This window comes from Petromyzon marinus, chromosome 22, assembly GCF_048934315.1.
Source record: "Petromyzon marinus isolate PM22_M1 ecotype Great Lakes invasive population chromosome 22, UKy_Petmar_22M1.pri1.0, whole genome shotgun sequence".
Lineage (NCBI taxonomy): Eukaryota > Metazoa > Chordata > Hyperoartia > Petromyzontiformes > Petromyzontidae > Petromyzon > Petromyzon marinus.
Genome location: NC_133688.1, coordinates 15,949,412 through 15,972,603, shown reverse-complemented (window position 1 = coordinate 15,972,603; position 23,192 = coordinate 15,949,412). Strand labels below are relative to the sequence as shown.

The 23,192-nt window shown below is 43.2% G+C and overlaps 1 protein-coding gene across 7 annotated transcripts; it reads left to right on the top strand.

The window, feature by feature from the left end:
* The first annotated feature begins 159 nt into the window (after positions 1–159).
* On the top strand, positions 160–22,666 carry SMARCAD1 (SNF2 related chromatin remodeling ATPase with DExD box 1). Of its 7 annotated transcripts, none has more exons than XM_032958891.2 (24): positions 539–653; positions 1,584–1,702; positions 3,286–3,617; positions 4,371–4,532; positions 4,774–4,878; positions 4,987–5,074; positions 5,215–5,408; positions 5,519–5,680; positions 7,446–7,691; positions 8,743–8,957; positions 9,601–9,691; positions 10,017–10,116; positions 11,156–11,215; positions 12,108–12,183; positions 12,993–13,128; positions 13,579–13,719; positions 13,849–13,944; positions 15,422–15,536; positions 17,487–17,608; positions 18,534–18,722; positions 19,167–19,285; positions 19,860–20,042; positions 20,764–20,873; positions 22,041–22,666. In XM_032958891.2, the coding sequence occupies exons 2-24, from the start codon at positions 1,687–1,689 to the stop codon at positions 22,103–22,105; spliced, it is 3,123 nt and encodes a 1,040-aa protein (XP_032814782.1). In that variant the 5' UTR covers positions 539–653; positions 1,584–1,686; the 3' UTR covers positions 22,106–22,666. The 7 variants fall into 7 exon arrangements, with proteins under 7 accessions (XP_032814778.1, XP_032814782.1, XP_032814780.1 ...); XM_032958889.2 differs by lacking the exon at positions 539–653 and adding an exon at positions 668–1,096; XM_032958888.2 differs by lacking the exon at positions 539–653 and adding an exon at positions 1,144–1,163.
* The last annotated feature ends 526 nt before the right edge of the window (positions 22,667–23,192 follow it).

Below are 23,192 nucleotides of genomic sequence, written 5' to 3'. Positions count from 1 at the left end.
TCTTGGTTCTTTCGGTAAAGTCACGTAGAAGGGAAAAAAATAAAATAATAAAAATATAAAACTGTAAATATTTTTATAAAACAATAAATATTTTTATTATTTTATTTTTTCCCTTCTACGTGACTTTACCGAAAGAACCAATAATATGAATCCCTGCAGTCACCAAAGCTTTAAATCAAAATTTCTGATATAATAAAATATCTCGCAGCCACTTTCCGTTGCTAGGAGACCCGACGACGAATGAGCGCGCGCCTCACTGCGGTGACGTCACGCCACAACGTCATTCGTTAACTTTTCGCGGGAAATTAATATTATTATTGTTACTAACGTTGCTTCAATCTCCATCATCGCAATTACGATTACATTTTAAACAAATCGCCTTCGGTAATCCCCCGATAATTTTAGGCGGCGCAGTTGATATAAGAGGCAACGGAAGTCGGCGTTGTTGGGTTTGTGCCAGAAATCGCGAGACATTTAAACAAACATAACGGGGTCGCGCCTCTCTTTAGAGGAGGCCGCGAGTTGTTGATTCGGCGCGGCGATGAGCGCCTTCAACCTGCAAAGGTTTCGTTTCGAGGGACGGAGCCCCCCTCAGCCGAGGCCCCGCGTTCCCGCGGACTCTGCCGGCACTACGACGCCGCGCCGAGAGGCCGGTACGGTCGGAAACGGTGACGCCGTCGGTCAACGAACGAGGAGGGGCCACAGTCGCCGTGGTTTATTCATCACTCGCCGCGTGCAAGTCATTCCATCATCACGAGGAGCTTAGCAACAGTGTCATCAACCATCGGGGGTAGCAAGCGGTAGCAGCAGGCGTCCTTTGTCCGCTCCAGGATGAAGGATTAACTAGACGGACCGCCGTTCTGTCGGGGATTTTGCTCGCGTTCAAAAACGAGGACAACTTGTTAAGCGTCGATTCGAGAACGCACCGTCGTTTGTTACCCCCGTCGAGAAGAGTCCATTGGGCGCTGGGCGGAGACGCGGCGTTCTGTTATGGGGTTTGATAGCCGGTTTAGTCGAACCTAGCGGAGGAGTTGGCTGCCGAAGGAGGAGGAAGGGACATCCCATCGGTTTCGCGCGTACGGCGCTGGATGGATAAGTGAGATGGCGGAGGCTTGGGAGATGATTGCCTTCATCCAGCAGCAGTGGATTCGATCACGTATACTGTACTACTGACACGTAGACATCCACATCGTTTATATGGTTTTTATGTGCACGTGTATATAAAAAAATAATACGAGTACAGTGGTCGTCGCTCCATCTCCGTGGCGCTGTTGCGCAACCCCCTTTTGGGAGGCTCCTTTTGCGCTGCTGTTCCTTTACCAGTTTCGTCTAATCGGCCGTCATGCTCTCAACCCATGGTTTGTCGTTTGTGTTAAGTTTAATGTGATATGCTCGATTGACGTGTTATCGTCCATGTGCTGCTGTCGTGATTGTATTTGTGTTGAATAACACTCGATAACTCACTACTCTAAAATTGTAACAACTCGTGAAGCAATCTTTTATTAGCTATGCTACAAGTGAAGCACATCTCGACAGTTGAATAAGACACTTGAATTGGTTAAACCATTTTGTTCTCTCTTTAGAAGCAGTACAACATAGCCTGAGCGATTAAGTCTGCTGTCATTGCGGTATCTTGAGGGATGGCGGCTTGCAGAGGCCTCCATCCGGTACAATAGGGAATCGATCATGCCCGATGGTGGTGGTAAGTAAAGGAAAAGCAATCACTGCATGTCATTGATGCAATTGGCGTCTGGTTAGAGTCCCATAAGGTCCGTCAACTCAGCCACACGACTTAACATCCCTTGCCCCTCTCTCCTCTCTCTATGCCATGAAGCCGAGGGCCCATTGCTGGAATTGCCCTGTCATAAGTTTGTGTTGTGTAAGGTTGTGCGTCCATATAAGCCACGACGACAGCGTTGCTTTTGGACGTTGCTTTTAAAGCGCCGCCGACGTGGCCAACAGTTCGGATTTACAAGGCGTGTAAATGCAGCCACATCTCAAGACGATGTGCAGTAACGTGGTCATATTCATGTGTGGGAGAGGCAGTCGGGTTCATAGGCGGCTGAAGTAAAACAAACAGGAAGGTCTTGAGCTTTGACATGGGCAGAAAATTGACAGTACCTTTGGCGATGTTCGGCTGAATCAAGGTCGGCTGGTACCTTCGACATAAATTGATGTTTCGAATGGAGTGTGCGTGTCGGAGAATGTGGGAGGATAGTTGGGGCAGGAGTGAGTACCCGTAGAGTGCCTTTAAAACGGTGAGTGCGATCTTGAAATTGGTCCGGAATTAGATTGGGGAGCCTGGAGGTGAAGGGTATATCCAGTATTCGGGTGGTGTTTTAGCTGTACAGGGAAGTGATATTCATGCTATTACATAGTGCGTGGGTGTATTGTGCTGCGTTGCTTTTAAACCACCGTTCTGCCCTTGCCAATGCCAATCGTTTCCTGGGCCGGTGGTTCTCAGAATCACCATTTCCCCCCCAAAAAACAACTTGGGATGATTGGGCAGAGTTGTGCTAACTTTCTTGCCACCCTTAATGTATTGAGTAAATGTATTATTCTTGATGTGCGTATTACATCCAGTACAGAGACACGTGTGACATCAAGTTGCCGTGTCCCTGTTGTGTTATGTAAACCTATACCGGAGTAGGCAGAAAAGCCCAATTTGGTTGACAACGGAATAAAATACTGTTCTGTCATAGTTAACTTCATCACATCGTGGGGCTTCTGAACCAATTGTGTATGTTGTATAATTATGCTTAATTCGATGCAATATTTACTTTCATACTATTTCGTACATTTCAAGCACTTGCTTTGAGTTTAAAGAGACTGTGCTTGAAGTTGTATAATGTATCACATCTTTATGTATGCATTTGTGTTTGTAGTTTTCTTGATTGATCTATATGAGAAGCCATTGAGATACAAAGTGAAAGTGATATGCAGGAGTAACTACGGTCAATAAGTGACAACAGAATAAACCCCAAAAAAACATTTAATTGCAGAGTAGCATAGCCTGAAGTTGCGAGTTATGACTTAAGAACTTGATTAGAGTGTGGCCTTCCAGCTTGAAGAGGTTGGTGGGATTGAATGGGATCGAGGGAGCTTGAGGTATGGAAATGCCTTTGGGCGGAGATAATTTGAGAGGGAGAGGTAGCATAACATCCTGAAACTAAAAGAAATAATGGAAATTAGTTGAACGGTGGAGATTTCAAATATTGCTGTGAGAGGTAAAAACAATAAACCAAAATGTGAATATTTCTTGAATTATATGTTTGTTCCTCGCAGTGATCAGCATACCCGAGACACCAGAGTCAGAGCGAAAAGGCTGGAAACCTCCAACCTTAAAGAGCCCTCTGAAGGCGTTACATTCGAACTCCAACGGTGAGAAGAACAATCAGAGACCCCTGGCATCCCAGCTCTGCACGCCCAAAAATAAAGGCCAACACCACTCGGCCAAGGGTGTACATTACTCCGACTCTGACAGCGATGGAAAAGACGATGCCCCGGACACCACTGCCAAAGCGAATTGCACGTCTTCCAAGCCCAACAGCGTGCGGTACAAGCTGCTAAAGATGAGGGAGATGTTCCCTCAACGCACCGACGACGAGTTGCTCGAGGTGGGTATGGTGGCGTGGAAATGGGAACTTTTATTTCTTAACGAAAAAAATTTTCCCCTCCAATTTTTTCAAATAAGTTATTATTTGGCGATATCTTCTGGGGCCTATTTTCAAGTAAATTGTATTTATAATTAGTCTGGTACCTTTCTAGCTAGAGCTGCCATGGAAATGCACTACTAGCTGTGATAATTGTGTGATGAATTTATGCTGATAGCATAATTGGATAAACAAAACAAGTTTCTCGGAATGGATAAGGTTGGTCAAGTTTCTCTCACTGCCAATGGGCTTTTAAATCTTGAACGCAATTGCCTGAAATTGTGATATTAGATGTCCACAACTTGATCACCATTGTCAGCCGGTTACGCCTAGCTGGAGCGTAGTAGCCCCAACGAGACACTACCAGGTGACCATATCCTGAGCACGAGGCCACGCTGAGCACAGCCCAAGAGATCGTGATGTTTGACGTACACCTCAACACTGCGCGTCCACGTCAACCGTGGGCGACTTGATCCTCCCCATTTATTTCCAAATTTCTGTCATCCATTTCAAGCACTTGCTTTGAGTTTAAAGGGAATGTGCTTGAAGTTGTGTAATGTATGACATCTGTATGTATGCATTTGTGTTTGTAGTTTTCTTGATCTAAATGAGAAGCCAGTGAAAGTGTTATGCAGGAGTAACTAACGTGGTCGGAAAAAGCATTTTTGTTTAAGTGTTGCGGTGCATCATGGTTCAATGCTTCCTCATGCTTCGCAGGTGATCAAGGTTACAACTACACTGGACGGAGCCGTGGCATCTGCCCTCCTTATTTTCCCCCCGGATACCGACTCAAACCGCAAGCGTAAACCCATCTCACAGGAGTCTACCTCAATGGACAGCCACACAAAGTTTTCACAGCCCTCCAGCAAGCGGATGAAGGTATCGCTTCTGCTTAAACCATTTTACACAGCCACGCATTGCATGGTTTTGGTTATGGTTTTGAATTTTGTGGACAAGCTTTCAAAATAACCTTGGGGGTCTTTGCTTAATCGCATACATGTGATGCTCCTTTAGTTATTTTTACATTACAATAGTGAATAATATTACTGAATTGTTGCACCTTGTGCACAAAACTTGGTTTGTGCTTTCTTCTCTGTGATATGCCCTTTGTAAAATGCAGAAGCATGATGATTCAGACTCGGGCAGAAATGGTGCACAGTCCTTGAAGGACCGGAACCGGATGGTTAGTAGGTTGCAAGCCAAGTTCCCTGACCTGGACAAAGAGGTCAGTTATACTAGATTGGCTTACTTCATCGCATGGCAGCACTCACTCACTGCTACACAGTTGAAACAAAGCTTCATGTGAATTGTGTTTTTGTGTCGGTGTTGTCAGGAGCTGCGGGAGGTGCTCAGCCAACATGGCTGGTCATATGAAAATGCCCTAATTTCTATTCAAGCGTTTGCTGGTGATGGGGAATCTGGTAATTGGCTTCACCCTGCTTTTATTTATACATTGGGCAAAAGCTCCGAACGAATCTATTATTGCAAGTGAATATGCTGCATCTGACGTGGTCGGAAAAAGCATTTACGAAGTGGCTGTTACATTATTTACTTTCTACAGACTCTGACGATGAAGACATAGTGGAGAGGGAGATGAGAGTTGAGAAGAAAGAAGAGAAGTTTGAAGAGCCAGCAGTTGTCCATAAAGTGAAGCCCAATAGCGTAATGGCAGAGCGTGCTCGGCAGAAGCTGGCCATGTTTTCACACAAGCCTGTGTCCTCTGCCTCCTCCAAAAAGTTCCTGTCGGGGCCAATCGTAAGGAATGTTTACGTTATTTTTTAAAATATTTTTTCATTTTGAGTCATCAGTCAACTTTTCGTGTTTCATGGTGTCCGTATCTCCCTTCGTTGCGTTTCTCTATGCAGCTACAGAACGGCACTGCCAAGAACGGCAGCCCTAGTAGAGGGGCAGCACCGGTCAAGGCCAATTCCAAGTCGGTCAAGGGAGGCATCCGGGCCAAGCAGCCCATCAAGGAGGCTTGCAAACCCAAAGCAAAGCCCAGCTCCATTCGTAAAATGTCTTCCTCCGTGAGTTAACGCTTACACTCTTCCCTCGAGCAAAGTGGTGTTGATTTTACCATCTCCTTGCCCCCCGTATGCTGTAGACACCTGTGGACCTGGGCAGTTGCTTTAGATATCACGGGATTGACGTTAAGCCTTGGTCGATATCGATGCATTCCTTAAATGAACCTTATGGCGGTACCCCGGTGCACCATAGTACCACGACTCTCGCATAATGTCTGTGATACAGTCATTTTTAGTCTGTTGATGGTTGGCGACACGGCAATCGACTCATCTCGACGAGCTGTATACGATGCACTATTCAAAGTTGAATTTTTCGATAACGGATTTTTTTATGCTATTGTTTGGCGTTTCGACATCGCGGAGTAGCACTCATTTCGGATTGATTGGTACCCCAGTCGCGGAGTTAAGCACACCCCTGGAAAAAATAGTGTCCCTGAAATAAAATATTTAATTGCCTCGGCCATTGTGGATTATTTGGTACTCCAGGGTACGGCGATAAGGATCAAATTTTGAATGTAAGAATATCCTTGTTTTATACTTCGGCTAATGGATTGAACAGAGCTATGCTAATAAGTCAAAAATGTAAACAATACAAATTAGATTAAAAATATATTCTTAAGTTGAATCGGAACCCAGAGTGATGAAATCACTGAGGGGGGAGAGTGGGTTGATTAGTTGCATGCATTATGATCAGTTATTTGATATTAATATTTCTCTTGCCTAAAATTTATCTTCTGAAGTATGTTATCAAATCCTCCTGGGATCTTATGAGTTACTATAATTTCGTAAAATTACGGTAAATACTCATCTCGACGAGCTGTATACGATGCACTATTCAAAGTTGAATTTTTCGATAACGGATTTTTTTATGCTATTTGGCGTTTCGACATCGCGGAGTAGCACTCATTTCGGATTGATTGGTACCCCAGTCGCGGAGTTAAGCACACCCCTGGAAAAAATAGTGTCCCTGAAATAAAATATTTAATTGCCTCGGCCATTGTGGATTATTTGGTACTCCAGGGTACGGCGATAAGGATCAAATTTTGAATGTAAGAATATCCTTGTTTTATACTTCGGCTAATGGATTGAACAGAGCTATGCTAATAAGTCAAAAATGTAAACAATACAAATTAGATTAAAAATATATTCTTAAGTTGAATCGGAACCCAGAGTGATGAAATCACTGAGGGGGGAGAGTGGGTTGATTAGTTGCATGCATTATGATCAGTTATTTGATATTAATATTTCTCTTGCCTAAAATGTATCTTCTGAAGTATGTTATCAAATCCTCCTGGGATCTTATGAGTTACTATAATTTCGTAAAATTACGGTAAATACATGCGTACCTCAGGGTGTGGAGTAAACATTGCATATATTGGCCATTTTCGATGAAAAAAATTATAAAAAGCCTGTTCTTGAAAAACGATGTATTATTTTAATGAAAATAAGATGTAAAAATTGCTGGAAATGCTTTATACAATGTGATTTTTAATTCTGCTGGCAGTGTACATGCTAGTACAGTCTTTCGTGCCTTGACTACGAAGCTATTCTGGGCTTCACTTAGGATGATTCATTCTCTTAAATCACTCTATCGGCAGTTTTGAACATAAGCACTTGGGAAACAAAGTTGGCCAGGTGTGGTGCTAACCACACATACCCCTCCTATTGATTTGGCCTCAATAGGTGCTCAATAACAGCACATGTCCAGGCAGTCTTTTGTTTTCCATATGAAGGATCTTTGTTTTTTTTTACGTGTACGACAACCCAGTCCGCATCGGAGGATGATGACGAAAAGCCAATGACTACGGAGAGCGACACAGACTGCGACGACGTGGGTGATGAGGATGCGGTTACCGATAACGACGACTGTGGTCTCAGCGTTGAGAAGAGGGCAAAGGTGCTGGCATTCTTCTGCGATGCGACCATTGAGGAGTTGACACTTGTGCACGGCTGCTCCAACAAGAAAGCGGACCTCATTGTGGAGCTGCGGCCCTTCACGAGCTGGGATGACCTGGTACGGCCAGTGGCATGCGCGAGTGTTTTTATTTGCTCTTTTGATCACCCTTGCACGTTAAGCGGCGATGAGAAAAAGTGTTTGTCTGCCAAAAACGCTTTTGAACCAGTGCTTTGGAGGCAAGGGTTGTTGGATTGCTTAGCCCTTGTGAGAATCCCAATCCTTGCAAACTTTTGAGTTGGTCAGAAGGTGGCAGTATAGCAAGTGGGTTTGTTGACCTGTCGTGTGTGCACCTAGGAGAGTGTTCTTCATCTTTGTTTTTTTTCTCCTTGTCCTCTGGTTTTCCTATACATTCATCGATCAATGCACTGCTTGATAAAGGCCTCCCTGCACCTCCGATTAGCAAAGTTGACTACGTACGGTGCGAAAAAAGTTCAACATATATAGTGCCGGAAGGGGGGTTGTTTGACCATATGTCAGCATGTCGGTCAGTGGAGGTTTGTGAAGCAGACGGGAGGGTGGGGGGGTGGCAGGATCATTTCGTATGTCAATTGCCTCAGCTATTAGTCATGGCCAGAAATCGACCTCAGGTAATTAGGTTCACAGCGCAATGAGCTAGCTACTATACCCCATACATAAAATTCCGTAAAATTAAATTAATAAAACTTTATATTTCAGGAGCACCCTAAAAAAAGTCTTGAGATTCAATGATACTTTTCCGCTATATACATTATATTTGTTATTATTGTTAATTAATTTGCCCAAAATATATACTCGTGATATTGACCGTCTGTAGTAACAGATCAGGGATGAGTAACGTGCATCCCTTGGACCCACAACTTTATTTCACATGGCCTGCGGACACACAGGCCCTACCTCTTCGAAACGCCCCGCAAAAAGCATCTTAGCTGCACCAATTGGTTTACTAGAGGGGAATATTTTCGACCTGACAGAATTGTGTATATAATTTTAGTTTTGGTTGGTGCAAGAGGCCCTTGCAGTGACAGAAGTGTGGTGCAGGAATGTGTTCTTTTGTGGTCTACCAAAAGTATTTTTAAAAGTCTTTAATCTGCTGTCCATAATGAAACGGTTCCCAACCCCCTTGTTTTAGATGAGGAAGCTGACAACCAAGAAGGGGCTCTCAGACCTGGTGTGGGAATCGAACACGGTGCTGAAGGAGCGCGAGGTGGTGCTGCGTCTCATGGCAGGGTGCAGCGATGTGGCTGGTGGACTGGAGAGCTGTGTGAACCGCCTTCGCAGGAAGGAGTTGGCCGACGATGACAAGGAGCATCGTATGCTGCGTCAACCCCCCATCCTAAACCCTGCGTGAGTCGCCTTTAGCAGTCGCTCGGGCGCCTGTCGTCGCCTGCTTTAATCAAGATGTATGGCTCACCGTCGTGTAACCTAACAAGGGGTGTAATGATGCCCCCTCCGTTCGTCATTGCCGAAATGATTCATCATTTGAATAATCTTCAGTCATGCATAATTAATGTTATATTCTTGGTTCTTTCGGTAATGTCACATTTCAAATGTTCTTTCCGTTGGTTTTCACACCTGATGATGACTGCTTGTGTTGCAGTCGAAACGTGATAATTTTATTGTTTTATATATATTTTATTATTTTATTGTTTCCCTTCAACGTGACTTTACCGAAAGAACCAAGAATATGAATCACTGCAGTCACGAAAGCTTTAAATCAAAATTGATGTTGTTGACTGGTTAAAATGTCCTGTAAGCAGCTTATTATCTGTAGTGCTGCGGGTGCATTTTATAATGTGTTTAAATTTGATTCCTCAAATTTTTCGCGCACCAGTGCATTCATGTGTGTTTTTGCAAAAAACTAGTGATGCAAAAATGTCCATTTCTATTGTTGACGAATTATCAGGGGCTGAGGATGAATTAAAAGAAGATTTCCTTTTCATTTAAATTGTGGCTTTACTGTTCTTGATTTATTCTCTGATGTTTTCAGATGCAAGATGAAGTCCTACCAGCTGGTTGGGTTAAACTGGCTGGCACTTCTTCATAAGCAAGATGTGAATGGAATTTTAGCTGATGAAATGGTAGTATTTTTTTGTATATCTGAAAGCATGTTGGTATTATGCTGTATCTTTCACCCGTGTTATTCTGTCTAGACTTCCTATCTTAGCTTATGTGTACTTTGCTTACATATATACTTTGCAAAGAAATCTGGCTGGTTACAAAAACAATATTGACAAAAACAACTTAAGTTCAATCTCCTTACTACTGTTGGAATGTTTGTGAAATGACTGCAGATGTTGCTGTACCATTTTTAACATGTGCATGGTACCCCTTTGAAAACACCCATAAGCAAATGCCGTCTGCTTTAAAGTGCTTTCAGTATGCGGTCTGTGTGGTTCTCGACAGGGTTTGGGTAAGACAGTGCAAGCGATCTCATTTCTGGCCCATCTGGTAGAGCTGGGCGAGAAAGATCCACATGTCATCGTTGTACCATCATCGACATTGGGTAACTTGCCTTTTTCTTACTTTTTTGAGTTTTTGTTTTGGTTTTTTGCATGTATTGTTAGTCTTTTTTTTCTTCTTGAAGTTTTCTTCGAATTGTGCTTCCCGCGTCATGTTATGAGACACTCCATTCAGATATCTCACAACAGCCTACTGCATGAGCACAGACCACATATTTCACATTTTGGTAGCACCGCAGGTGACATAACTTTAGTGGTTTCAATGTATTTTTGTTGCTAATAACGGTGAATAATGTAAATCATTTCAAATGAGCCTGTTATCAAATAAATAACTTAGATGGTTTGACACGGTCAAACTGATGTATTTTAAGTATTTTAATTCTCAGAGTTGGAATTTATACAAATGAAGTGGGAAAACCAGATTCGGCATAACTTTGTTGTGCATTCACTGGTGACTGGGGCTGAGATGATCAACTCGCTACACTTTAAGAACCCAGGTTAACCACAGGCGGCTAAACCTTCAAACCCAGGAACCTGGCGGTACCTGCCCAGCCACCTGGCCACCTCGAGTAGAAAGTTTGCTTATTGACTCGTATTACTCCCATCATAGGTGAAATGATGTCCCAAATTTGTATTTGCAGCAGTGCTTTTGTGCATTTTACTATGCGATATCTTGCATGATGTTTTGTTGTGTAATGATTTCCATTGCATAAATCTGTCTGCTGTTTGTGGTTATAAATTACACACAGCTCTTGTCTTTATAGTTGTCATCATGGCGACCATTTATTTCACTTGTTTTGAACAGATTCACCAAAAGTGTTTTTACATTAATCTGTTTTACATATGTATGCAATCATGCAATTGTTAGTGTATTGATATAATTCATTTTCTGCTTTGTATGCATTGCTACATGTTGACATAACATCCATCTTCTTACCTGCTCTCGTGGTTTTCATTGACCCTTGCCATTTACGATAGAAATGTCAGCAATAATTATTGTATTGGGCGTATCATTAACACACATGTACATATATTTGAGAAATTTGTATTGTTGAGTGAGAAAAATGTGTTTTTTGTTTTTAGACAACTGGACAAGGGAGCTACAGAAGTGGTGTCCTGACCTGAAGGTGTTGCTTTACTACGGTAAAGACACATTGCAGTCGCAGGGCTGTTTACCATTCTGAAGTGTAATTGAGAATAGAGTCCAATATTGAGAAAGCGGTTGAAACATCACTGCGTATTTGACCTGTAAAATGTAATGGAGGCATCGGCCCATTTTCAGCAATCATCGGACATGAGTGAGATTTCACCAACACGTGACATTTATGGTTATAGGATGAGCATACTGTAACCACAGCCTTGCATTAGGTCGTCGGCAATGTGATATCGGCACGTGTCATTAATCATAATCTTATCATCTTATATATTAAGGCCTCCCAAGTCTTGAGATGGGGAAAATAACGGCTAGTTTTTGCACGCCACCTAAAAAAAAGCTGAAGTTACAGTCAAGGAACTTGTTTTAATGCTCTAGTGACATCACTTTATTTACGTTTTACATTGTTTAGGAGTGATGTTGAAGTCATGTCACGGAGTGCTGGTCTCTTTCTCACTCATGAAGCGTCAAACTCATAGTGGATAATGATGGGACCCACAACCTCAGAATATTTCCGTAAAATAAGAGTCATTGCTTTTTTGGGTTATCTTTCATCGGGTGAAGCGATAGCTTAGTGGTTACGCATTGCACTATAAACCCAACGACCTGAGTTTATAAGTAACATCAGGGACGAATGATATCCGAGACGGGCCTCCTTCGCCTTCTCTCCACTTTGCCAACCCACACTGGACAAGCAACTCCCATGTCTGGTATGGCATGGAGAATCTTTGATCCAGCAGTAAATTGGCAAGGGACTGTTTATTATTTTCACTATTTTAGTCCTAGAATGCAGAAATAATTGTGCTGTATTATTTTTGCTCCTTCAGCCGATGAGTGACAAAGTTTAAAAAATAAAAAAACATTTTATTGAATAATCTGCAGGGTCCCAGGAGGAGAGGCGACACCTCCGCACAGATATCCTCCACAAGCAGGTCGACTTCAACGTCATTGTCACCACGTGAGTCGCCACCACGTGACAACAGTGACTGGCTGCCGCCCCAGAAGAACCGCAGTCGTCTCTTTGTTCGTCGTTGTGATAACTTGTTTTGTCGTTTGTACTTTTTGTTTTCGTCCCATGTCTTAATTTGTGTATTCACTGTTGATTTTGCTTGGTAGTAGGGTTTTCATTTGCTTATTATGTGTGTGTGTGTTTTGGGGTTGTTTTAGCGCCTTACGTAGCCAACCGCCTATATGGAATTTGGTTCTTATATATAATTAATGAACAACGTTGTGGGATGCTTTTGGCATGAATGACGTTATGTAAAGTATTATTGTTGTCTCACCGTGGTGGTCATGGCAAGAATTTCATTTGTTTTTTAACCGTTTATCTTCACGTGTTTTCAGAAAAATATACCTATACTTATTGTGTTTTTATCATGCCACAATTAGACTGTTGATGTGAATATTTTTGCTGCTTTGTCTATACTTACGAGTTTAAATAACCTCATTTGAAAGTTCTGCAAGCTGGAAGTAAACGTGCTATAGCGAATTTTGTTTAAATTTTGCCATTTGCTGGGTTTCCAATCTTGTATTTTGGGTCACTGATTAAGTGTCAAGTTGAAATAAATTACATGTGACATTCCATCCAAAGGCAGAAACGTATAATTAGGAGCAAACTTGTAAAAGCAGTGCATAAATAACTGCACGATGCCAGTACCGGAGTGAATTGAATTAAAAAAAATCTTATTGGAGCTCGACGACTCATTTGAAATCCTTATTGCTGCTGATGCGTTCATAATGCAACCTGTTTTGTCGTTTGATACACAGGTACCAGTGTGCCATCACCAATGTGGATGACCGAAGCCTGTTCCGCCGGTTGCGCATAAACTGTGCCGTGTTTGATGAGGGCCACATGCTCAAGAACATGGCCTCTCTGCGCTACCAGAACCTCATGACCATCAACGTGAGTGCAGCACGTGAGAGAATGTCAATGTGTCATTATCTTCTTTCGCTCTCGGTGGCAAAAGCCCTTCATGATTCATAAATTAACCTGTTATTATTTTTGGAAGAAAAAAAGAATCACCTTAAGCGGCAACTCTAAGCCTTTTTTTTATATGGTCACTCTCTATTAAACTTTCTTAAGTAAACTATTAAAAATAATCGTGCGGTTTAAACCCATGTTTGGAAACCTTCCAAGAGGTATGGAAAATACTTGTAAATCCTGACAGCAAAAGCTAATATTTGAACAGTGTCTCACGTCTATGAGTGGAAGAGGTTAACATGTTTCTGAAAAGCATCCCGTGTGGCATAGTAGTTGTGCTTGCCTTACATAGGTGCTGATTTTATCCCGGGTGTCTTAATCCCGAAGCACCTTGTCTGTTGCGGACACGCCTCATTGCCGCTCTTCCCGCAGGCACGAAGGCGACTGTTGCTGACGGGTACTCCGGTGCAGAACAATCTCCTGGAACTCATGTCTCTACTCAACTTCGTGATGCCGCGCATGTTTAGCAACAGCACGCAAGAGATCCGGCGCATATTTGCCTCCTCGTCCACCGTACGAGAACTCTTTAACCCTGGCTTCCCTGCCACATTCGCAACAAGCGCTCGCATTTTTCTTCCGGTTGTGAATGTGTCGTTGTTGTTGCCGGAACACCGCCCGTGCATCCTCGTGTGTGTGCCACAGAAAAATGGCCAACGGCAGAGCAAGTTCGAAAGGGAGAGAATCCATCAGGCGAAGCAGATCATGAAACCGTTCATCCTCCGCCGACTCAAAATAGATGTGCGTACAATTATGGCTGTCAACCACGCGCGCACATTACCGCCGTTATAATTTGCATTTGGTTTTTCATGTTGATGCTCTTGGCTGAAGAAATTTCCATTCTTAATTGGGACAAAGCATGTCATTGTTTTTCCCTTCAACAGATGCCACCATAGTGACCAATACACAGGATTATAATATGATCATACTTTTTGAAAAATTTAATTATTTTACAAAAAATTTCACTAAAATATTTCTTTACTCAGGCATTGCAGGTTCACTTCCATAATACAATATGACAAGTATAAATGATGACATTGCTTGATTTGCCTAACTTCTTGGTTACATTGGTGTTAAAAAACATGTGGCAGAAAAATACAAAATAATCCAAGCTTATGTTAAACTTTGCTAATATTGTTCCTTGACCCTAACCCCATTATGGTGAAGGGCAGAGAGAGGATTGGGCAACACAGGGGTGGAGCCTCTGTTTTATGTTGGCATCCACAGCATGGGGAGTTGGGCTCAGGATCTGGTGCTGTTCCTGGGTCAGAGCTGTGCTGGTACGAGGCCAGTTTCTATTGGTCATGGACATAAGGCGTTATATACATCAAGTCCCCGCTAATCGAGGGGTTACATTCCTGAAAATTGCCGCGTATATCGAATTTGCGTTAAGCGGGAGTCCTTTTCCCATGAGGAGTGTCATGGTAATGGTGGGGGAGCTGTTCCAGCATGTAATGTTTTTATTTGACGGTAAACTGTTTTACATGTTTCTTTTTAAATGTGTTTGTGTGTATATAGTATTTCTATAAATACACCATGTGTGACGGTCATATATTTAAGAGAGAGATATGGCGAGTGAAAAAAATAATAATTAGGGAGCGAGATGACGCTACCCACTCCAAGATGCTGGAACAAAGAGCGAGGAAGAGGAAGGCCCGCCGTGTATCACAGCGAGCATCGCTAGCAGCTACCGGCATCACCGAACAACGCTACCGAACACCCACGCTCCGTCGCGTGCCAGACTCGCGTTGTAGCGGGCGCGGTGCGCGTTAAGCGGAAAAACGTTCCGTGAAAGAAAATCGCAGATTTACTGTGTACACCCCTTTTCCTCTGTCGCAGCTGAGCCCGAGCCAGCATGTTGCGCTCACGTTTCGAGTTGTTTTTTTTCCCACTGGCTATTTGCTATCCTGAGCCGTGGATAAAACCATGATATGCTCGCCTGTCAAGACATCTGAATGTGGCTCGGGGCTAAATAGGGACAGGGGTGGGGCCATTGACTACATTAATTCTGTGTGATGGCATTGAGTACACCGTGAGGACATGGCGTCACCAGCGTGACGCCTACATTCGTCTCGACTTACTGCGTGTGACAGCGGCAGTGGAAAAACAACACCTCCATGAGCCACACCGGGCTGGCTTTGCCACGGCCCCAGTGCAGATCAGGTGTGCGGTGGAAAAGAGGTAACGGCGTCCGACGGTCTTACGCACGCGAGGACAGGTGCTGCAACATCTGCCGAGGAAGTCTGAACGGATGGAGCTGTGCCCGATGTCGGAACGCCAGGCTTCGCTGTACACACAGCTTGTGCAGAGCTTTAAAAAATCCAGTGACGGAGGTGGGCATTCACTTCTTTTCCTGCATGTGCATGCATTGAATGCACATAATGTTTTTGCCCATGTGCATTTTTCGTTCTTGCACAAGGTAATGAATGGAAGTTGTACATTGTTAGCTGTTCCAAATTCGTCACAATTTCATAATTGTGTCAGTAATCAGGAAGCATGGCCTTATTCAAAATGGGCCACATGATATATCCCGATAGATAGTCCTTGGATGTTGGAGCGGAGATTGTGTGGAGGGAAGTCGAGTTAGATGAGAGGTCAGAGGTAGGCAGGGGCAAACCAGGCAGGGTTTTGATTACGGTGAATGCAATCTTGAAGTTCCACAACTGGATTTAGAGCTTGTGAAGGGGTTACAATATTGGGGTGATGTCTCATTTATGGGCATAGGCAAGGAACAGCAGCAGAGTTTTGAATCGTCGGGTGTTTGGAGATGAGGGATTTGAGGAAGAGGTAGCAGAGTGAGAATCCCCTCAAGGTGTGATGAAGGCATGGATGAGGGTCTGAGTGGCAGCGGTGATGTGTCAATTGAGATAGAGAGATGGCTTGTGTGGGAAGAGAACATGAGCTCAGGATAGATGACTACCCAATGTTTTTGCACAATCTTCGCCAGTATAATGTCAGTTTAGGAGGTATACAGTCAAACCCGAACTCTTTACGGAGTGACATTTTGTGAATGGTGCAATACTTCAGTTTTGGCAACAATTAGCATGAACACTTTTCCCACTAATCCAAGATGAGACTGTGTCAAGGCAGTATGTAAAGGGTGGATGGTGAGGCTTGGTTCATCGATCCAATGGCGATGTGGAGCCAAGCATCTTTGGACATAGAAGCGATGCTTGGCATAATTGTTTTTTTGCCAAATGATAGATTATTTGGGGGTAGCCATGAATGGAGCCTTGTGGGACACCATAGCTCGGGGGTTTATGAGAGGAAGGTAGTCCTTGTGAAGAGACTTAGGAGTGATTTGTAAAGTAAGAGGCGGTCCTCAATTATGCAACTAGCCTACAGATGGGATAACGGTCTTCCTTTGCATATGTTTGTCCCTGAGCTAATTTCTTGGCCATGCATAACATCAGTGGCAATTGGTAGCAGAACCTGTTCTGGGCGTCTTCTAGGCTGACTCGGCCTTGTATAAGTACCCGGTTCGAGGTGGAACATCCGAAGCGGGGAAGCAAATGCATTTGAGCACAGTCCACTCCTTAGTGTGCTATTTCATTCTTAATTGGTACTTGCTAACAGCACTTGTCCAAACAAGTGGGTGGGAGTATGTGTGTGTGTGTGTATTTATATATACAGTCATACTTCGGTATACGACCGCTTTGGAATACGTCGAATTTGGTATACATCGTGTTTTGACGTGAAAAACGTCTTGGGATACGACGTCTTGCTTGGGATACAGCACGCTTGCTAGAACTTGTATGGGTCGGGATGAGTCACCGCGTACCCGCGTAGACCCCGTTCACGACTGAAACAAAGCGCCGCTCCTCAGTCTGCCTGTGGATCTCGTTCAGTGCACAACCCTTGCTATAACTCTCTGTGAATTTTCACGTGCTTTTTGTCATTTTAACGTGAATTTTCAGCAAGGTAAAGTGATGTTCAATTTTATTTTTATTTCAATTAATTTTAATTTATGCATTTATTTTAATGTATGTATGCATTATTTTAGTAATAAGTAGTGTCTACATTATTGTATACAACCCCATTAATGTATAATATGCCATATAAAATATAATTTCTTATACTCTGGAACGGATTATTTCCTTTCCCTTTATTTCTTATGGGAAAACTTCGTTTGGTATTCGTCATTTTCGGTATAAGTCCTACCTTCTGGAACGAATTAACGACGTATAACGAGGTACCACTGTATTTGTAATCCACATACACTATGTATGCACTGTATATATATATGGATTAATGTGCTGTGTCTCTGCCTTTCTGCCCATCAGTTAAGACGACAGAGCTATGTAACGTTATGATGCAGCTGAGGAAGATGGCGAATCACCCGCTGATGCACCGTCACCTGTATACAGACGATAAAATCCGGCAGATGTCCCAGCTCATCCTCAAGGTGCTACCTTTAACGTGGGCTACATCTTGTGTAATTGTTTTTTGCGAGCATTGAATGATCGTCACGTTGGCAGAAGTCTAGCTGAGTGTTTCTTGGAGGTTGCAAATGACTTAAAAAATAAAGGGATCTGTCATCTAAATAAATTTATAGCCATATATATTTATGACCATCGAATATGGGAAGGAGGCATATTGTCTATTTAATTAGTTTATTTTGTATGAGTTGTGGAGTAGTAGCGGAGTTGTCTTCTGACGTTTAAAATCCAGGTGTTGGAGATAATTTTGAATTATACATCAAACCACATGCTTGGGAAGTTGATCACACTCGGGATTTTGTGAATCCTTCAATGAAAGATTATGACAGTCGTAAATACATCTCCCGTGTATGGTTTAAATTGACGTTTTGCATTAATGCTATAATTCACAAGTAAGGCCTGCATATTATAGCCACATGGTTGCATTGGTGGTGGTTTTATTAGTTTTTTTGTTTATTGTCCCCCAATTTTATCTCAGCTGTGCTAGTGATATCGTATACTGAAATTACGAATTCATTCGGATATCTGGAAGAGCAGTGCAACCGTGCACATTAAAAGAACGTCCTACCGGAGTGGATCTGAAAGAATGACTTACGAGACCCCTTAAGGTGTCCTGTGGTCAGCGCCATAAGGGCGGGGGGAGGGGGGGTCGGGGCACTTTTGTACCTGCCCTGCTTAGCATTGTTGCTCATTTCATGACAAAGTCAAAACGCTGTTTTTAATTCCCAGAGCGGAGATTTTGCTGAGTTTAGGCACGGACCCAAATTAAACACGAGTTTTTGTGCAATCGTTGGTGACTCGGATAGTGGCCATCAACCCACTTGAGAATCCGCGTTTAATCGCCAGACGGCTGCATGAATTTGTAACTGGTTTTGTTTTAACTTTTCACAGGAGCCGACCCACTATGATGCAGACCCGGCGCTGGTGCAGGAGGACATGGAGGTTCTCAACGACCTGGAGCTCCACCGTCTGTGCCTCCAGTACCCCTCGCTGGCTTCTCACAGCCTGCCGCGTTCCGCCATACTAAGCTCCGGCAAGCTGCAGTTTCTCTCGACGCTATTGCCGGCCCTCAGGAGCAATGTGAGAGCGCGCACGCGCGTGCTGAGCGCACATCACGCACTCTGCCCCTGGGTCACAGGCTGTCGGTGCTGAAAAGGTGGTGCTGCTGTCTTTGCATCAACCCACTAGGTGCCACAGTGTTTTTGAAAATTGCTCATCGGGTGGGAAAATGCTGTTGTCCCCCTATTATGTACAGAGGCTCCTTGACATGTATCTGAGGTAGCTCTGTGGTGTCCGCTTCTGTGGGCCATTCTCTAAACACGAAGGTTTACACTCCTGTGCGAGAGGTCCGTATGGACACTTAGTCTCGTATTGTGACACATACCACAATCGGGATAAAATTGTGGGTGGATAAATGAATGAATATGTACATTTCTCATTCACAACTGTTCTGTGTGGTCTTATCAGCATGCATAAGCCACTCATGTGTTTTGTTTTTTGTCTCGTTTGCTCTTGTGTGGCTAGGGTGATCGCGTGGTGATGTTCAGCCAATTCACCATGATTTTAGACATCCTGGTACAGTTCCTGGATCATCACGGTTACTCTTACTTGCGTATGGATGGCAGCACTCGAGTGGCAGAGCGGTGAGAAAATGACGCTAAACTTTTGAGTTGCTTCGCATGAGTAGTTCCAATTAGGAGTGGAACAAAATAATTGGTTTCTCGTACACAAATTCAATGCTTGTATCTTGAACTTAAGAATAAATATGCATTGCTGAATCAATGCATAATTCCAAACAGAAGTTTACATGTTTTTTTATACTTTACAACTCAATTTGAAACTATTAATGTATCGGTTCTCTCCATCTGTCTGACTAACCAGAGGGATACGATAACTAAAAAATCCCATATGAATTAAACTTATTATTAGATAAAACAGGACATTGACAAATGGTTGACCCTTCTCCCCAACAGAGCGGCTATTTGAGTCCCGTTTACATATTGCTGCCGAGTCACGTACCGCTTCATGTGCACCTGGCACTAGCGCTACCGGCATTTTTGGTCATTGAATGACCGTTATGGACAAACACATGTTGGAAAGCGATTATAGAATCATACGTGGCAGTTTTCCCACTCTGTTTTTGTTGTCACCGTGAGCGCCCATTTTCTCTTACAATTTTTGGTCGTGGTTGTGTGTGCATGCGTATGCGCTGCGCAGCATTGGGCTCATCGACCGCTTCAATGAGGAGCCCGAGATTTTTGTGTTCCTGCTGTCAACGCGTGCTGGTGGCCTTGGCCTCAACCTGACGTCTGCCAACACCGTGATCTTGCACGACCCCGACATGAACCCCTACAATGACCAGCAGGCCGAGGATCGCTGCCACCGCGTGGGACAGACACGGTAGTTTGCGCTCGCGCACGTGCTGGCCGGAAACTCGCGTTGCATGTGGTGTGTGCATCTCATTGGCGGTTGATGTTGAGTAAACATGTCAGGTGCCTTCCTTGCTGGGTTGTTACAACATGTTACATTTGTAGTTGGCAACAAAGCTGAACATTTCGGTTTTTGCATTCCAGTAGCATAGTTTATTGGCCTATGTGCGTATGTATGTTGATCTTCTTTTGGACCATACGTAGCCAACCATGCTAATTTGAAAAAAAAAATCTTTCATTCAGGCTGTTAATAGTGCATTACTACTTTGGTCTCAGCTTCATTTTATGGCAAATTTCAGGCTCGTTACTCCCTATTATTACAGTTTCTAAAAGGACAAACGTCTACGCGTGTAATGCCCTGTAAATCCCAACCAGGTGTTATCTGATTACTTGGATTAGGCGCTGTAAACAACATAATTGAAATGCAAACAAACAGTGAAAATTTACCTGAAAAAATACTGGAGGTGGGGTGAGTCAGTGAGTTGGCTAGGTTAACCTTTTAAGATTGTATTTAGTTACTTTTCAATTCTAGTGTTGACATCATCGCACGTGGGGAATGTCTTTTGACTGTCAACAACATTGAACCTTTGCTGATAAGGGGACTGTGAGGCTAGGTCACATTTGAGAAGCGTTGAACATTGTGCCACTGATTGGAATGCGTCAACGGAAGCTGATGTGCACACGTGTGGCAGCCCGGTGCAGGTGATCCGGCTGATCAGCGCTGGCACGGTGGAGGAGGCCATCGTGCAAATGTCTAAGCACAAATTGCAACTGCAGCAGGATATAACGGTCACCAACAACAGTAAGTTTGTGAAAGTTGCAGCGGACAACACACTTAGTGGTTACCTTTTAAAGCCATAGGTTCACATTCGGTTGGCTGCATGTGATTTAAACTGGTTCGTTACTCCCTATCTCAATTGTGGCGCGGTTATGGTCTCAGTTTAATCGCAAATGACTGCTCAAAAAAGAACCATCATAAATTCATTTGGTTCTTAATTTGGCAAACATTTTAATCTCGGATATATAAAAAAAAATCTAAATTATTTTTTACTCAAATGATGAATATCTATACAGCTGGGTATTTGGAAAACTTCATTGACCCCTAAGTGTGAATGATGCTCTTAATGGATTTCAGAAATAGATCTGTGACATCACCTTTTGTGTGTGTCTCGCTAGCGCAGGTGGGTTACACTGCTCTGCTTAAGTTCTAATCGACGTATGTCTCATCAGGTCATGTTGATAGCATGTGAAATAAAATGGGGCGGTGGGGGCGGAAATACAGAAAGTATTTTTTTATGGTGATTACATCGTGCATGTGTGGCATAAAAACAATACATTGACGTCTAGTGTGCCTTCCATTATTAGTGTTGATGAAGTGTTAAATAAACCTGTTTACAGCTATTGGAGGACTTGCAATGACACTGTCATGCTCATTCATTTGTTTACGGGATAAAGAGAGAGAATGCAGCGTATCATGGGTCAATAGCCACATGTACCATGACTTCATCCGATAGTCAATATCGAGGTGCATTTGGCAAAGACAACAAGATTGTTTAAAAATCCCAACATGTGCCTCTAATGTATTAAATTGCTTGGCGTTCGGGGTTGTGGTGGGAAACTGAGCAGTGCAGCAAGATGAATAGTTGTACTGTACTCCTATATCTATGCTTCCCATTTTCACCAACCTGTGCTGACCAGTATGGTGATGTTTGACAATAACCCCCACCAACCACAAAGTATCGAGGGGCCCGCATCCAGAAGTAGATTTACTGAAGGTTGTACATGTTAAAGTGCTTTTATTGCATAAACTTTAAACCAAAAGTACGTGACGCTGAGGCTTTAATGTACACATCATTCGTATTAGTTACCAGTTTATTTAAAGTGTTGTGTATATTACTCATGCCCTGATTGTTTTTTCCCCTTGTTCTTTTTTTACTTCTTGCCTTGAACCCTTGGGGGAATAAAACAGAGAACATAGATAATGAACTGCCAGCTGAGCTTGCCTCTCTGCTACAGCAAATGCTGGGCCAATGAAGAGATTAACTACGAAGTTTTTCTTCCGATGGGAGTCGAAACAAAGTCTGCAATGAAATGTCTTGTATCTAAGTGCACATGGGTGTCTTGTGTGTGTGTGGGTGCGCGCGCCAGTCCATATGTGTCTTATACATACAATTTTTACAGATTCATTATTGTACTTTTCTGGATAAAAGTGCCAGAACTGTGGGCCAAGACCAAAACCCGTGTGAGTTTTGTCTGTCTGTAGACTTCAGTTGCTTCATTATGTGCTTGTGATTGGTCCATTGCTCCATGTACTCCAGCTTATATTTGTACTCCAGCATTGCCTTGTGTCCCTGTAGCAGTGGCATTAAAGTGGGGTTGATGCCCCGTTTCCTGTGATAAGTGGAATTAATGACAGTAGTTGCCTGTAAATACTTGGAGGACCTGAGTAAACCAAACAAAAAAAAACTGCTTATTGATGTCGAACTTTGTTGTGTTGTTCTTATTGTTATCTTGATAATTGAGCCCTTGCCTTTTTTCTTCATTGTAAGTTCTTTATATATTTAGTCTACATTTAATAAAGCTGAACCGACAAAAGCTTTTGTATTTGCATTTTCTTTCTCCTTTCGAACAAGTGAATGGGCACATACATACATGAAAAGCACAACTGCTGAAACTTATTTTACGTCCATTAAAATCTGAAAAAGTGACGACATCTGCAGTGCTTACATAATAGATACATGCTTCGAATTATAATAATTGCAACTCGTAGCCTGCACAGCAATATTCGCTCACTCTCGAGGAGGCAACAACGTGAAGGTGCGGGCAATCATAGATGAGCAGGAAGGCAGCCACACGGTGAGACGACGCCAAAAAATTACTCGTCTCTGTGGTCCCCTACATATTAAGATGGTTCCAACCAATGTAATGAATGTTTTACGTGTGGGAGGAAGCCGGAGCACTCGGGAGAAAACCCACACGCGCGCCTCCCACGCTTCCGATTAGCATGGCAGGTTTCGTATGGTGCAAAAGAAGTTCAACATATATGCGAGAAGGTGGGGGGGGGGGCAACAGTCTATTCTACACACTATGCTTTCACAAATCCACCCTGACCAGCACGGCG